Below are 18,059 nucleotides of genomic sequence, written 5' to 3'. Positions count from 1 at the left end.
TCACTTTTTTTGTATAGGTTCAGTTTTGAACATGTCATACATTGGCTTCACTAGATTTTCACGTATTTAGAATAAATACCAGCACATACATTTCAAATTAAGAACCATTAAACTGGCCAATAACTTTTCAAGCTATTTAAATGAAAGAATCTCTGTCTCAAAAGAGATTATAATTTAGCGTATAGACACCATAGAGTAAGTAGGCAAGAAAGCAAAAGGTGAAAGTAGTTTAAAACAGACCAAAGTAATTGAGTCACAGGAAGTACTTCTCAGTAAAAGGACCTACTCAGCAAAGACTGAAGTAACTTAAGAGAGGAAGAGAAGATACCAGAGGAATGGTGGTCGAAAGCATGGAAGGACATAGGAGGCTAAGGCAAGAACTGGGAAGTTGATTCATATATCTTTCTTTTTACTGCACAGATGAAAACAAATATATATATAAAATAAAAAAATATACAACATATATATAAAATACATATTTTAAAAGGGCATCACAGGAAAAAAATATATATGTATTTTTAAATTGTCAGAGATTCTTTTAGCACTAATGACACCGAGTTGTTCTAGTGCACAGACTGTCCTAAAATAGCAGCTTTACATTCCAAATGTAAATTTAATTCTACATTGCTTGTTAAGGTGTCCAAAATGCGAGAGAAAATTAGGCTATATTTCCTTTTATTTATTGTCCTCTCCACTTAAAAATCAGTGCAACAAATTATTTTTAAATGAAATATTTTTATGTGGGATAATGTCTACAGAAATTATAGAGATTGGTAGTAACAACAATACATACTATAAAAAAATATATTTCAAATTGTTACTGTTTAGTTTCATAAAGTACCACATAATAAAACAGTCAATTTGGTATCACAACCAAGCATCCTAATTTTAGTGACTCTTTCAACTTGACACACTCAGAAAGAATACCTGATGTCAAGAACTGTTTTTAAGAGCATAGCTACAGGAGGCTGTACAGAATATTTAGATGTCAGTGTGTGAAAAAAGTAGTCATGCTGTAGTGGAACAGGCCTGGGGCATTCATGTCTTTGAATCACTGCCAGGATCAGCAGATCGTCACTGTTAGGAGGATGCCACTCTTTCTGCACAGCCCTCAACTATCATTTGACATCACTGTAAGAAGGGCAAGACAGCACAATTAAAAACAATAGATTAAAAGAAGACAAGAATGAAATGCAGTTATTTGACCCAAAGAATGGGATGCCTGTATTTTATGAAAGAAGTTTGCTATGTATTTTATGATCAACTTTTAATTGCCTCATATTGTTAGCTCTGGTAGCATACACAGCATGTACTGAATATTAAAGAGAATGCTCTACAATAGCATAAAGTAAGCAAAAAGACAGAACTTATACACATGACCAGGAATGGGAAGATTATTTAAATCCTAACTGTATCAGAGGCTGAGCTGGAAAAGCTATTGCCACTTTAACTAATGGAGTATTTGAATTGCCATGCAGGGCCAGAATGCTATAAAGGGCAGCTGTGGGGGGGAGCTGGGCAGAGGCTTTTTTATTGCAAAATCTTCATGTAGGTTTATATATTTTTTCCAGAGCTGACACACTGAAGATTTATTTTAATTAAAAGCAATGGAAAGGTGGGTGTGATTAGAATGGTTTGCACACTAAATTTAGAGCATATAATACATTTTTACCTTTGGCTAAACACACAAGATTATTTACTTGAATGAGGTGAAACTTGACTTAAAACTAGGAACCTTAATAACCCTAACAATAGATTCTGCTATTCTATCTCTTGCACATGTACGATGGCTACCCAAATGAATCAAACTAAGCATCAGCTAGCATGAAACTACATTCACGGTTAATATAAAAAATCCAGACAGGTACAACATCCAAAGTTTTTAAAATATTTTTATATGAATTTGGAATTTCTGATAATGCCAAGGCAGTGTTTATCAGAACTAACAGCAAGACTCAGTGTAGGTCTGTCTAAGGAACTATAAATCTAATAAATCTTGAGACAATAATATTATTGGGAAATAGAATCAATAGCAAAATCATTTTGAATGTGATATGGTATTCATTTATGAACAATTTACATGCTGATTTTGTGAAGGCAGCAAATTTACTGTGATAATATTGGTATCTTACATATTGTCTTCTACCGAGAAAAAACAAATAACACATAAGCTTCTTAACCTATTAGATACTCTTACTCAAAGTTTACCCATCATTAAGTACCACAAAAGATCTGTTCAGTTTTATTAAAGTTCACTTACCTGAAAAGTATAAAACCGTGTCCCATTAGGAGGATGCACTTTAGGAGAGGCAGAGACAGTGTTCATATCCGAGAATATCATTTCTGGTCACACACACAATACAATCCACAGACAGCTACAGATGCAGAGTAGAGTGCTAAGCTCAGAGATAAATCCTTTCACACATTTAGGGAGGCAATTGTACAAAATGTAGTCTGCCCCATCCGTTCAGATGTACAGCGACAGCATTTCGAATTCCCCACTCCTACATCTGTGAGCTAAACTATAAGGTCATCGCTCCCTGACCTTTAGCTCAGCCAGCTCTTCAAAATATGCACAATGCATAAAAATTAGAAATGCCAAAGAAAAGAGAGCTAGAACCTACAGTACGTGGAGCTCGTGCAGGATCTGGCAATGCTCTGGACCTGCCCATCTGTTCTCAGTGATAATCACCTCCCTCCACCACAGCCTTGCAAAGTGATTATGCTAAGCATCCCAGTTAACCAATAACACACAGTTTCATTTCAAGCAAGCATGCACAGTGAAAAACAGAGGACCTCTTCTGACTAACCTGAAGCATGCCTCATGTTCAGTTTATAGCTGTATTTGATAAGAATGATAATTTTAATGTTTCAGTTGTCGACAGTTATGTTAACACATACTAACTTGCTTTAAATAACACAAAAGGTTTTTGTTTCAACTGTCTTGCTTAGATAAAAGAAACAGCATATTGCTCTCTAAAATGATGGGTTTTATATTTTTTATTTTTTTGATACTACGTGGAAAATAAGATTTTTTTTTGAGAAATAAGTTACAATCAGTTCAGATGTAATATACATTGCAAATCCCTCTTTTTTCATTCTTCCATAATTCATTTTTCCCACCTCCAACTCACTCTCTCTTTAGTAAAGGTTTACCTAACATTACTAAATATAAAGTTGAAATTTTATTCTGAGACTTAATGTTCTTCACGAAGTTACAGACCTACAGCTTAGCTTATCAACTTTACACAGTATGTTTTTGCACCTGCACTCAACATCCAAAAAGCATTTACTGCATTTTGTTTTTTTTTTCAAACACAGATCATTTAAACCACATGAAGACATTAAAAAAGAAATATTCAAAGAATATGACACTTTTTAGCAAACAAATAAACAAAAAAACAAAGTAATCCATTTGCTAAAATGGCATACTAGTAGAGTTTTAGTAAAGGATAAAAAATCTAAAGAGGTTAGAAAACTAATTTTACAGGTTCTATCAAGCAGCTTGCATTTTATTCATAAGTTTTAAAAGGGAGACAGAAACCACTTAAGAAATTTTTTTCAAAATGAAACTTGTCAAAAAACTGATGAATTGCCAGGCTGCCTGTTTTTTATTCTGTATTATCTTAATGCTTTTACCAACTGAAGATAATGCAGTTTCTAAAGTAAAATGACTATGGAAGAGGTTAGGATAGCTTCAGAGATGTCTGTCTCTTTAAATGTGTATGCCAGTGTGGTGCATGGCACAATTATTTTATTTTGTAGGCCAAAGAGAAAAAAAATCCTCTTAGATCCTAGTAACGTCTAACATTTTCTTATAATTACCATGATATTACTTCCAAAACATTTGCAGGATCAAAGGAAAACTACTGTCTGTAACATTTTCTTGAGAACTTGATTTCACATTTCAGACAGTACTCCCCTTTTTGGTTTCTCTTCCAGAAGATCTAGATGCTGGTATTAGCAAAGGGGTCCCTCAACTGGTCAAAGCAAAGATACCAGATTTTTGGTAATCTGAGCATAGGACCTTTTATTCTGAGTGGACTCTTTCTTCTTTATAATATACCCACCAAACATGCAGTGCAATGAATAGAGTTTACTTCAAGGACACTTAAGATCATTTGTTCTGAATGACCAGAGAAATTTATCTATTTGTTTCCTCACCAAGTCCACAGTTTGAGGAAAGATGAGCAAAAATCCATGTATAATTCTCCAATAGACAAATAACTAAATTACTAAATTAATTAAATACTATCATTACTAAATGACTTTACCTGTTAATTTGAACTTCTCTTGCTTCACCTTTCACAACTTTTTATTCTCCTTTCTACCAGTGATATAGGAAACTCCCATCTTGGCTTTTGCTAAGCTTTAATCTAGCTCATTTTTTAATAAAAAGGTTTTGCCAACATCTTTAAGAAATGGTCAATACCGAAGTCAAAGATGAGCAATCTAGTGACAGCCTCAATATTGCCTTCAACAATCATAATGTTATTGCTCTTGTTGGACTTGCTCGCTCCCTATTTACTTGTCAAGGACTGCCTAGCTTCTAACAGCAGCTTTCCACTGGGAGCTCTTGTCTTTTTTGGATCTCTGTCCACTATGACTTATCTGCCCATTATTTTCAAGAAATTACTGCTTTTCAAAATACTGTCCCCTATCTTTTATCTGTTGTTTTGGCTTTCCTAATTAAACAATGGAATTTTCACTCAAAATAAAGTAAACTACCTTTAAGTTCAAATAAATACATCTTCTTAGCTAATCAGTATAGGTCTGGAGAGGAGGCAACCATCATCTGTTCTCTCTCTGCACTAACTTTTACCTCTCATGAAAAAGTGAACAATAATGACTATATGTTTTTCTTTGGCTCATACCAAAACAGGCCAACACCATGGTTTTGCAGGACTCTCATGGAATCAGAGCACAGTTTCAATGTAACACCCAAACAGCTTGGAAAATTTTATGCAAAACTATTTGTTTTGTTGTTGCTGTTGCTGTTTTTGTTTTTGTTTGGAAAACATGAAAACTGCCTCTTCACAGGAGTGGGTTAGATGTTAGGTAAATTTGGTAAGAAAAGATGACCTGATGCATGGCAGAATGCATCATAGTTACCAACTATGCTCATAGTTACCAACAGAGACAGCTACATTTTAGAAAAGCCATCAGCCTCAAAGCTGGAATTCAGCAATGTCCTTGGAAGAAAAAGCTGAAAGCAGTTCTCCCTTGTCTAACTGAATGCCACAAATACTGAGCTAAGTATCAAGCAACCCAGCCTGAAAGTGAGCAGAAAGTGGAATAGAATAAAGGAAACTGAATGGATCCAACAGCACAAACAGAGAGAGAGACCTGTGGACCATGACTCCAGTTCAGTGGTAGAAGTGCTCACAAAGGAACTCAAATAATTGCTCCAAAGAGTCTCCCAATGAATGGTTTAACTATTCCATGAGGTGAAGGAGTTTTAGTAGAGGAAAAAAAAAAAACACATCTCCGATGTGAAACGAAAATAAACCCAACATCCATAATAGGTATGAGAAATAGCAATGTATTCTCCAAGATGTCTCCAGTTCCAATTATTTTTGAATGTGTTATGAAACTCTTAGTCTATATTATATGTGCTATATTGACTGCACATTTTAATTAGATACCCCCTCAAAAACCTTCATATTGGTATATATAGATTTTTAACTAGAATTCTTTTTTGATGTGTAGTCTACTGGTCTATGTATATATATATGTACAAATACATATTTACATGTACCAACATATATCTGCTATAAAAATAGTATATAAAAATAGATTACACTTTAAAATAGGAAGAACATATCTAACTATTATATGAAGTACTTTGAAAATTCAGGCACACTGATACAAAAACTTACATCTCACATTGTAGAGACAAAATAAACATTTTTAATTGGCAAACAAATGTTTTTTAGTATGCTAGAGCTTGTGAGGTATAGTTTGTTTTCAGAATATGTAGTGCTGAAAACCAGATGTTTTGAGTTAAGATTTAAATCACCAGTTTTTATTAAATTAGATGAGTAATTATCCAGAAACATGGACTTTATATCACATACTGTTCTCATTTCTGTCTTTATCAGGGAAAACCATGTTAAAGAAACATGCCTTCCTCTAAGAGCAGTGACAGTGTGTGATTCTCAGAACATTAGAGAGCTTTCAAATTAAACTTAATCCTCACCACTTTTGTGTCACAAAGTGGAAGAAACCCAACTAAGTTTCCAAAATCTACAATACTATACTTGATCTGATGTTCCTTTGAGATCTGCTTATTGTCGTAGACATCTATGTAGAGGGAGTATCATATAACACATCACTCAACTAGCTAAGATTTCCTGAATTTGCTTTAAACAGAGAACTGACAATATTTAAAGAGTTCTGATCTCCAGCTATTAACAACAGAAAAGATGTTAATTCTTTACCACAGATCAGAGAAAAGATATTCCAACTGCATATTGAATTAAAATAACTATGTTCATAAAGCCAGACATCACATCTAATTGCTCTCCATATACAAATTAATTTACGTTTCCTTTTAGCTCATTTAATGAAGTTGCACACCAAAAGTATTTATAGTTTTCCACAAAACAAAACAAAACATAACACAACACAAAATACATTATCCAACAACTAAGAATGTATAAAACCACACATACCTAGTTTCAGAAAACTAAGCTCTCCCAGCTGGTAAAGCTCCCAGACGATGAAGTGGGAGAGAGAATTCAGGAAAATGAAACACAGTACGAGGAAGTTTTTGGTCCCTTTCATCTTTCTGCTACAAACAGAAAATCCATTTGGATGTAAAGATTTTTAGAAATAGATCAGCTTACACTGATAGGCAAAGCCTGCTACTCATCCTGTTTCTGCAATTGAGAATTGATTATCAACATTTTCCATTATGGTCCTGCATTGCTTTGTATTTTGAATATACAAATAGCCATGATTGTACAGGTGAGTGTGTGTCTTACAAGTGCTGGTACCAAATCAGTATGAACTTATGAGCCCTATTGTAACCTCAAACATCAGGATTTATGTAACTTATGAAGACAAGTACACTGCAGAAAAAAATCTCTTCTATTAGATGTATAAACTATACGCCAGCAACAGTTAAAGATAAAACGTGTAGTCCTAACAGGTTTATTCCATACAATGGCTACCCTTTCAAGCACAAGAACAATGAATGAAGCTTTCAGAGGAAATGCAAATATGAATGCAATTTCTTTGTTGCATACACTGGGACATTTTACTAAGTACTGCAATTATTTTGAAAAAAACCCACCACATAGCATTTTCTTCAACCAACGTCAAACTTTCATAACTATTTATCTTATAAATAGCAAACTGTAGAATTCACTTTTGAACACTATCCCTATAAAAAGTCAAATTAAAATCACTAATTCAAATATCTAAGTGAGTTTATGAATAAAGGAGCTAACCTGCAGTACATTTGCTAGTGGTGCAAACTGTAGTTGGAGATCAGTAATGAGTGGAGTACCCCTGGGGTCAATACTGGGTCCAGTTCTGTTTAACGTCTTCATTAATGATCTCAACAATTGGACAGAATGTACCCTCAGTTTTTTGTTGATGGCATGAAACTACAGGGAGTGGGTGATTAACTGAAGGGTCATGATGACATCCGGAGGGACCTGGAGAGACTGGAGAAATGGGCGAATAAGAACCTTATGAAGTTCAGAAAGGAGAAATGCAGAGTCCTGGACCTGGGAAGGAATAAACTCGGGCATCGGTACATGCTGGGGGTCAGCCAGCTGGAAATCAGCTCTGCAGAAAAGTACCTGGGGGTCCTGGTGGACACCAAGTTGAACAAGAGACAGCAATGTGCCCTTGTTGTTAAGAAGGTTAACAGTATCCTGGGCTTCTTTAGTCGAAGTATTGCCAGCAAGTCAAGGGAAGTGATCCATCCCCTCTACTCAGCACTGGTGAAGCTGCTCCTGAAATACTATGTCCAGCTCTGAGCTCATCAGTGCATGACAGCCATGGGCATACTGGAGAGAGCCCAATATAGGGCCACAAAGATGACGAAAGGACTTTGCTCTCCTATGAGGAAAGTCATAGAGAGCCGCGACTCTTGAGCCTAGAGAAGAGAAGGCTCAGGGACTTATCAATGTATACAAATACCTAAAGGGAGGGTACCAAGAGGACAGAGCCAGGCCTTTTTCAGTGGTGCCCAGCAATAGGCAATACAAACTGAAACACAGGAGGTTCTTCCTGAACATCAGGAAGCACTTTACTGTGTGAGTGACTGAGGACTGACTGGCACAGGCTGCTAAGAGAGATTGTGGAGTCTGCCTCCTTGGAGATCTTCAAAAGCTGCCTGGACGTGGTCCTTGGCAACCTGCTTGACCAGGGAGGTTGGACCAGATGATCTCCAGAGATCCATCCAACCTCAACCATTCTGTGATTCTGTGAACCTACCACGTATGCAGTCCATAATCAACCATCATCAAATATAGCTACAATGCAGATGAATCCCAAAGACAAAATACCTGATTTTTCAATCCGTTTGCTTGAGCATAAGCAAGACTTCCTTTCCTTTTGAACACTGTGGGCTGGTAATTTATGACCACATGGTAGTGGCCTACAATATCCTGGTCATCACAGGTGTGAGAAATTATTTCTCACACTCTCAAGAATTATTGATACATAGTTGTATATCTGACTTCCTTTCCACATGGTTCAGCAAAACTGGGATGAAATATCCAAGGAACCATTCTGTATTTCATGACACAATTCAACTCGTCACAATTCAACTCAACACAATTCAAAACTGGAGCTGTTTCCTCAAAACAACTTGACCATCAGTAAATCAAAATTATACAAAGAAACTTTGCTAGGTAACTGAAATGAGCCTGATATAAACACAGTTTTTTATCTATTTTTAAGTTACGTGTTGATGACAGTGACTCACTGAGTGAATCAAAAAGAGAAACTGAATGAAAACATAATGCTTGAATATTGAGGAAAGCATTCCGTTCATAGAGCATAACATGAAGGTGGAAGGAAGAAATGAAAGAAAACAACAAAAAATGAGGGAAGATTTATCTCTGTTCCTCTAAGTTCTATCCTACTTCTCCATGACTCTGGCTTCAACTGCCAAAATCACAGATACTCAGGTATACTTAGTACACAACCTGTGGCCTCTGCCATTTACTTTTGATGCCAAGAATGACTGTTTCTGTGTTGTGGCATTATTTCATATTTCATGAAATAGTCTAGAGGCTCTTTAGACTTAGACAACTTTTATTGGAAAATCATAGCAGTGATTGAGTTTATGGGTATTTTAAATAAAATTCTAGTCAAATCTAAAATTAACACTTGATGAATCAAGACAAAAACCTCCAAAATAATGTGATTCCAGATGGTAGCAAAGAAATAATGAAAACAGTCAGCTTGTTATTTTACCCTGCGTCATATCACTTAGGTATCACTTTCACTATTTACATCCTTTAAGTTGTTTATATTATAACATTATACAGAGTGGTATCAGTGTGCTTGGCAAAATAAGAGTCGTTTCTTACCAGTAAATGTAGAATCTAAATCACATAGATACTGCAAGGCATCACAATACATTAAGGATGAGTGAAATTATGAGAGAACATAAGAGATGATAATCATTGCCTATGTATCATCCTCAGCAGAGAGGCTTTTTCTTTTTAAGTGAATATCTTTTACTAGGTGCCTCATCATGAGTTTAAAAATAGGACGAGGGCCTATGATGGAAAAATAAAAGAAGTTACAAATTTCAGATAAGGCATTAAATCACTGTGACTTAGCACAGCTCACTACAAATAGATACCCTTTCTAACCTGCCTCTCATCCCTTCAGAAATACTCTTAAATTCTTTTTCCTAAAAGTATTATCTTATTCATTTTCATTGTATTTATTTGTATTGATTCTGCAATCTTTACATACACTGAGATGTATCCTGTTCCACAAGTAAAAAAAAAAACTGTCCAGAGAGTAAATTACTAATGAAAATGAGTAGCAGAATTATATCCAGAAGACAAAAGCTGTCAGGAAAGCTTGTGCAAAGGCAATTGTCTTAGTCATTTATTTCTATTTCTGCTCCATCTGGAAAATATCTGTTGTCTTAACAAGTGAGGCATGCAAGTTGTTAAACTGGTCCTTTGAGTAAGAACTTAGAGAACTGAATCAAAAACTAAAACTGACAACTGACAGTTACATTTAAAGAATATGAACTATGGATATCAGCAGCCCTTTGCAAAAGAAGGTCTGTTTTGGGGGTGGTTTTTTTTTTTTTTTTTTTTTTTTCTTACTCAATTAAAAATTTCATAGTTTTTTCATTGTGCCAGTGAACACATTTCTATGGATGTGAACATAAGCTGGAGAAACTTGAATATCCAGAATAAAACCATTCTTTCACATAGAGCAAGAACTGCAATATTGCTGATATTCTAGTAAAGTTCCAAAGAGTAGATTTACCTTAGTAGTTTTCTCATCTGAAACTAACTGGGTAGCTAAGTAGAATATCAATTCTGAATCTGAGTACAACCACTGGAATTTGAATCTGCTGAGGGACTGTTAAGGGGAGTAACAATACATACAGTCATACTTCCAAAAGCAGTTACTAGTTTGGGTGTTTAATTAAGACTCTTTTCATCTAATTTGCAGGGATGCTCAGCCTTTGAATAGCCCCTCTGTGTCGCTTCAGCCCTGTTGATGCTGGTATATGCCATTTTGAACATCAGATCTCACTGTTAAGACCACAGCAGATTGAGCAAGTTTGAAAATGTCAGACCTGTCGCTCCAAATATATTTACAAAATTCAGTCTTCTACAGACGATGCAAAATTCCCACTTACAGCCAAAGTAAACACAATCAATCAAATCTTCCAACGCATTTTTTCTTCAAGTACATACCACAAATCAGTAATAAAATATTAGCTTGAAAAGACTTTAAGACTTTGCTATAGTGCACATTGTTTTATTGTCATACAGCCTTATAAAGATAAGTGGCCGTGGCTGAAAGCATAAACAGTATATCTCCTGAAAATGTATTTTATTTCTTCTGCGCTTGTCCTTAACCTCTTGATACCATTTTCACTTTCAAAAGTGCAGTGGGAGTGTTTGTGTACTAATACTTTCTAAAATCATCCTTCCTTCAATACAGAAAAGATATAGGATTATAAAACAATCAGGCAACACTGTCCTGAGGCCAAATGGCTGTTCCAGCCATTGACTCACCAGACTTTCATTTCTTCTTACACACTATTACAAAAATATAGGACTATCCAGCAACTGCAAACCTAGTAGGTACAAGCAAACATAGCATTTTACGGAAAGAAAACCATGGTATACAAATACAATTGAAAGACACTTTTTCAGTGCTAGGAATTGTGAATTCAAATACAAGTAAATACTTTGAATGTTTTATTTCCTTTATAATTCAGACTTGTGCAATCACAGTATATGTTATGCTGATTAGTGGTGATTTAATTAATTGGATTTTCGATTATTACCTTTCAGAAAATCCTGAAAGAAGGTCAGTAAGCCAACAACACAAAAACACCACTTCCCTAACCTTTGGACTGAATTGCTTCACAACATGCTGTGTGCAAATATAGTCCCAAAAATTACTTGTTAGACTTTCTGTGACATAATCTTCACAATAGCCATCTTTACTCTTTATTAAACATGTTTAAAAAGAAAAACAACAACAAACAAGATAAGTCATTTATTTATAGGACACAGGAGAAATAAAAGGATTTTTAATTTCCTTTCTGCGTTCAACAGGATGACATGAAAAGGGAAGATTTTTTTTCCCTTCAATATTCATCATGTAAGTGACTAAGCAGCATTATTCAGGATTTATCTTGCCATGCATCTAAAAAGTGCCATACACTTATAAGTGTAATATATATGTCCTTAAGCATTCTTATTGCTTAATCTATGTTTTTAGTTAGAAAATCAAGATGAACAGCAATCAATAACTGACAAATGCGTATACCAATATTAAGTGAAGAAAGAACTGTTGTTAAAGATCATAGTCTAAAAACACTTACTTGGACTGGATGGTCAGGAAAAATAGCTACTTTAAAGAAAAAGTAGTCAAACCTAAATTAAATAGTGTGATACTGACACAATATTACTTTCATTCTTATTCAAAATCTTGTCCCTTCTGCACTGGATGTTGTCCCTTCCCTTCTGCATCAGATGATGACTTCCTGTTATTCTGAACTCAAAGCTCATTTATAAAATGCTGAAAGGCTAGTGGCAAGACTATAAAGATGCTAGATCCAAAGAAGAGCATTATTCATTGATGGAGAACCTCAGGGCTGGGAACCTCAGGGTGGGAACCTGAGGATTTTGTGGCTGCTCCTGAGTAAGGCCTACATCCCCACAGTGAATGCTCCATTGCCAATGTACATAAGGTAGCTTTTCCAATTCTCTCATTCAAGGAAGCAAAGGTAGCAATGAACACCAGCATCTTCTGGTGGGCTTTATCTGCAGTGTGTCAGTGTCTCTCCGCATTACCACAGGCTCCCTTTAAAGCCAATATGATAGGCACATTCAAGGGGCACTGCTTCCGACCTATTTTAGATGTCTATTTTAGTTTGAGATGAATCACACTACAGAGGTGGGAGGCAGTAAAACAGAAATGCCTACACTGTAGTTGTCTGAAGTTAGGTACAGTGAATCCTACCCTGGGAACCTGAACTGAATGTCATCAAAATATGACAAGAAAACATTATAATCAAGGACCAAAAAAAATAATGCATTGCTCCTTGAGTATACCTGAGAGAAATTTACTATTATAAATAACTACTCATATAACATTATGTAACAAAAACATGCACTACATTTTTTTTTCTAAGGAAAACAAAACCACACAGAACTGAAAATGGCTTTTTCTACTTTCCTAAAACAAGTGACATGACAAGCAACATCCAGAGCAACAAATTCACAATCACATCCAGATTCAGTCTGCTGTTATAATCACATGCAAGATTAGCATCCCAGACTACAACCAAACTACCGAATATTATGCAACATGGCAAAATTAACTGAAAAATTACGTTCTATAAAAGGAGATAATGTGAGAAAAACAAGTTAAATCACATCTACAGGGTTAAATAACATAGCAACCACAGGCCAATCATTTCCTAATTTAAAGTATTATATCTCTGCTTATTCCATATTTTCTGCAGCATGAGCATGGCTCTTATGTACATTAAATTGATATAATACGCATTTATTAACTTTTACAGCTCAGAATTTTGTTTAGAATTTCATAACATATCAAGCAGCTTTACATTTGATAAGTGACAAGTAGTTAAAATGTTAATTAATATGTTCATAAAATGGCATAGGAAATCCCTGAAGAACTGTAGAGCACCACATATATAATGAACTTAGGATGTAGATGAGATATATACATCCATGGCTTAAAGAACAGTAAAACCACAGTATTTGTCATGCATAGAAAGGTTTCCAAATTGAATTGCATTAGGAAGAATTTTAATCTAGAAAAAAAATGGCAAAAGCCAACTACCAACTTAAGGTCCTTATAAAACTTTAGTCCTTTCCAGCATCTGACATAGTACTTATGCTCAGCAATACCTTACAGAAAGGAGGCCCATAGAAAAAATATAAATAGAATATAATGTGCTTGACTTCATCGGGTTTAATTGTTTTCATTATTCAACTTCACTGTTCTGTTCTGTTAAGAAAATAGATATATTTAGTGTAGCTCCTTGAAAGCAGCTATATTTTTCATAAATAAGTCATTGGTTATTTCTCTTTTAACCAACAGTGCTAATCCTGACAGCCCTTCTTCACTTAAAAATTCCTTCTTCCATCTAATCATTTTCCCTCTCCCTCTCTAAATCTCCTGATAGCATCTTACCATGACAGAACATGTCTTGCTCCTTTTCAGCACATCCAGATGGAAATCAAAAGGAAACATTTTATCTTACTCCTACTCCCATCCATTTACCAAGACTCCAAACGTTCTAGTTGGTACCTGGAAAATGGTGCTGAAATTGCAGTTAGCTGTGGTTTGCTAAGATTGAACAACATTATACCTGCAATAAAACAGGTGGCATACAAACCAATTTAGATGAACACAAACACAAATTGCAACTCCAAGCTTTCAGGCACTGACCAAGACAGAAATTTCATTAAAAGGCAGAACATATTTCTATATTTGCACTCTGTTTAACTGAAAAAAATGAGATGACCATGGAAGTGGTTTGACAGACAAGAAAGACAGAACAGTTGGGAAAATAAATCACAGATGAGTCAACAATTTAAATAAAACTTGTGATTTTATATTTTTTTAAATTTCAAATGACTCATTCATGATTATCTCCCCATAATTTTCCATTAAATATACTCTGCCTCATAATATCTGAACAGATGAACTTAGTTTCTTTTCAAGCTAAACAAGATATTTTATCACTTCATATGTCTTTGAACTGTTCACATATTAAATTAACCAGTGAACTCTTCAATTGCATTACAAGAATCAAGAAAAAATCTTCCAAATTTCTGTGATTTTGTTTTTGCAGCTAATGCATCTAAAATGCAAAATGGTAAGCAGTTATCAGAGAAAAATAATGTCAGTTGTGAAATGCTGAATGGTATAGTTAGATTAAAAATGACCTGTTAGAACAAGCTTCATGGTTGAAAACCACCCCTTTTTATGAGAACTTGAAATAAACTTTTACCCTTATAAATAAATTTCAACAAGCACAAATCTGTTTCATGAATTCCCTTTCACAGATTCTTTTTTGGCTCAGTACCTTCATGTTTCAGTTAGACAAAGATCCCTCTCTTATGCAATCCCATCCCAAAGATATCAGTGTTTCACCACCATTGTCCACCTCAACAGTAGCTGAGTCACTGAAGCATCTGAGCTTGAAGCCGTATCTGAGGCACTGAAGACATTCATGGGGCAAGGCAGAGACCGGCATAACCTGTCAAGGCTAAGGAAGTTTAACAGAAAAGGTAGCAGAGTTGGCATGGAGGCTGTGACACCATTAGAGGGGAAAGGGAAGCTATATTTATAGGAGTAAATGTGCTTGGGAAAGTTCCCAGTCATTGTGTCCAGCTGGCACAGGGAAGTACACAGACATGCTAGTCAGCTATGAAGTGTCCAAAAGAGGCTGCATACAAACTGCTTATTGGGAATGGTCCCTGTAGGTCCTATTCCTACACCATACTTAGGAATTGCCTGGTAAAGGTGCACGTTAGAGTGAATAAAAGTGTGACAGGGTCTGGGCCAACAGATTACTACCACATATGGATTGTGTTTGACAGTCCAGGAATGTTTCCCAGTGTTGTTTGATTGGCTAGCATACTGACATCCCAAGTATCTCCAGAAGGTTTAGAGCTATGGCATACAATAAAAGGCTTCATCCAATGCCAGTCTTGCTGATGAAACTCATTTGGTGTTTAGGGTAATGTCTAAAGACAGGATACCAATGATCAAAATTAATCAACTATTTCCAAAACTTCAATCAAGGTAAAGCACACTGGATGCACTGTAGCAGTTGCATTTTTGACTGAGGAATACAATATTGTAATTGGAGAGAGAATGCAGATAGGTATAACAGAGACAATTGATACCCCTAATTATTTCACCCAGTTATCCCTAGCTTTTGGTGCAAAACAGCATGTGCTCTCTCTGTATTTTCTATAGGAAGATTATTGATTCCCTGAAGCTGTGTTGCCGAGTCTTCAAGGCTCATTATATGCAAGCCATCTAAAATAAAATTGGCAAAGGTTACATTACTAGACATAGTGCAATCAAATCTCCAGTATACAGGGTGTATGTAGTCTGAAATAAAGTCTGAGAGAAGGGGAGACCCAACTTGTCAAGATTTTACAGTTTTTGACATGGTTATTCATGGTAGACTATGTGATGGACTCTCCGCAGTTAGCAATGAAACAGCACGTGGAAGGTAACTCAAGATTCAGGCACAAGTTTATCACAGCTGGGAAACAAGGAGAAACACACACAGAGCTCTCAAACTAAAGCACAAAGCACATAATGTGTATAGTACAGTTTTAAAATGAGAAACAGCAACAATAAAAGCCACAAAGGAACAAAATCCAACAGACAGGCAGGAGGAAAAACAAACAAACAAAAACAAATAAAAAAACAACAAAGCAAAGCAAAACAAAATGAAGCCAACTATATGGGAGTTGGCAAAAGCACAGAAAATACCTTGTGTTCAAGCAAATATTTAGAAACTTATATATCCTACAAATCTTTAAAGATGAGAAGACAAAGCAGCAAAGGAAGCAAATTAAAAAGATCATAGAAGATTGTTTCCTGTTAAAGGGAATACCTCTTTGTAAGGATCACATATGAAAATCCAAACACAAAAGGATACAAATGCACAACGTTTCCATGTGTCCTGTAGTCAGACACCAGATCTCAGGGCAATAGTTAAGGATACAGAAATAGGATTGGTCAAAGGAATTATATATCTTTAAAGTACCTCTAAATTAGATGAAAGTTGCAGTCCTAGACTGGAAGAACAGTAGTTCAACGTGGAAAATAGCTGATCTTGGACAACCTTCAAATTTTGTAATGTGAATTACATGTATTTTATATAACAATGTGCCTAGCCAAGAGGGATCATGTCATAAGCAGAAATTCCCAGAAAAGCATATATCTTAGCTGTATTAAAAGAGGATGACATAAATCTGTTGAAAAAAAATAATAAGACCATTCTAAAAATTAAAAGAAATACTGAAAGCTACTCCACAGAAGTTGCATAAGGTATTAAAGAAATGGCTCAAGAATGTGTCAGTGGAAGACAACATTTGGACGAAGTAAGAGCCAAGTCGAGCAATGTGGCAGACTTATTGGGCTGGTGGTGGTGGTGTTTTGTTTTATTTTTAAAGTGTTGGGCTCAGTTTTAAAACATTTGACCTTAAAGAATGAGGGTTTTCTTGAAATAGAGGAACCAAATTACTAGATGTGATCAACATGTTTCATAACTCTTCTAACTTTTAGCAGGCTAAGAAGGTGAAAGATGTTCATATTAAAGACATCCTTTGACAACTTCTAGTTCTCTCAGAATATATTTGGGTCAAGAAATATCACTTTATGCAGCATCCTAGACAGCAGAAATACCCTAGCAGAAGAAAAAGACTATCTCAACTCTTAAGAGACACTTGCCAAACATACATATAAACCATAACATAGCAGTTGAATCTCAAGTTTTGCCATCCTTTTCCAGAAAAACTTTCAATATGTTTTCCTTCTGATATTTTTTATCGTGCTATGTCTTCTGCTCTAAGTATTAAATCCATGTGATATGGAGATGTTTTTTATCTCATGGAGATAAGAAAGCAGTTGCACAGCAGTTTGGGGTTGGCTTGTTTTCTTAATTCAATAGGAGAGATCTTCATGAGAAGTTTCCAAATTTAATATAATTCCACACTTTACATTTTCTAAAATTCAGAACTACACTGAACAATGACACTGTGTGGTCTGATGTTCTGATATCCTTTTTTTTTTTTTTTCTTTCAACATTATGTTGTTGCTTTCTGGATAAGAATGTATTCCATTGCTTGAGACTTGGCCTTACAATTAACTTAATCTTGCTAACACCCACCCAGAAAAATCTACATTTCTCTGTGTTGCCATTGCATCTCTGCGATTCAAAGTCTTTTTTTTTTTTTTTATATAACCTGAGATGAGGATGTTTCCTACTTTTTAGTATATATCAGTAATTCATATGGAATGACATAGCCAAATTATGGCTACTAGAGTCCATTTTACATCCAACAGGAAATACTTTAACACAAGATTTTCCAGATAACTCAATATCATGTAACTCAATATCTTTTTTCTCATTCTGACTGGGAGTGCTTGAGACCTGCAAACCTTAGATGGTCTCAGAAGTTAAGAATGAAGACCATCTGTCAAGACCAGCTCTTGACTGTCTGTCAAGATTTATGTTTATGTGATAACCAAAATCCCACAACTAGTCTTCAGTAGAGTCAGGGGTAGCATGGCATGCTTCTGAGAAGCACTCAACTGCT

At 35.4% G+C, this 18,059-nt stretch overlaps 1 protein-coding gene across 14 annotated transcripts in view; it reads right to left on the bottom strand.

Annotated features, from left to right (window-relative positions):
- Nucleotides 1-18,059, bottom strand: part of PPFIA2 (PTPRF interacting protein alpha 2) — a 348,861-nt gene that overhangs the window by 229,565 nt on the left and 101,237 nt on the right. For 2 of the 14 annotated variants that reach the window (XM_066995726.1, XM_066995728.1), the window contains exon 1: nucleotides 2,261-2,661. The exons of 11 other annotated variants lie outside the window; for them this stretch is intronic. In XM_066995726.1, the coding sequence (XP_066851827.1) occupies nucleotides 2,261-2,341 (81 nt within the window). In that variant the 5' untranslated portion in view covers nucleotides 2,342-2,661. Of the gene's footprint in view, nucleotides 1-2,260; nucleotides 2,662-18,059 lie in introns of those variants that run through there. One more of the 14 variants, XM_048061258.2, reaches the window with a different exon arrangement.

This window comes from Anser cygnoides, chromosome 1 (genome assembly GCF_040182565.1).
Source record: "Anser cygnoides isolate HZ-2024a breed goose chromosome 1, Taihu_goose_T2T_genome, whole genome shotgun sequence".
NCBI classification, from domain to species: domain Eukaryota; kingdom Metazoa; phylum Chordata; class Aves; order Anseriformes; family Anatidae; genus Anser; species Anser cygnoides.
Note: the sequence above shows the minus strand (reverse complement) of the source record. Positions and strands in the feature narration are given on the sequence as shown.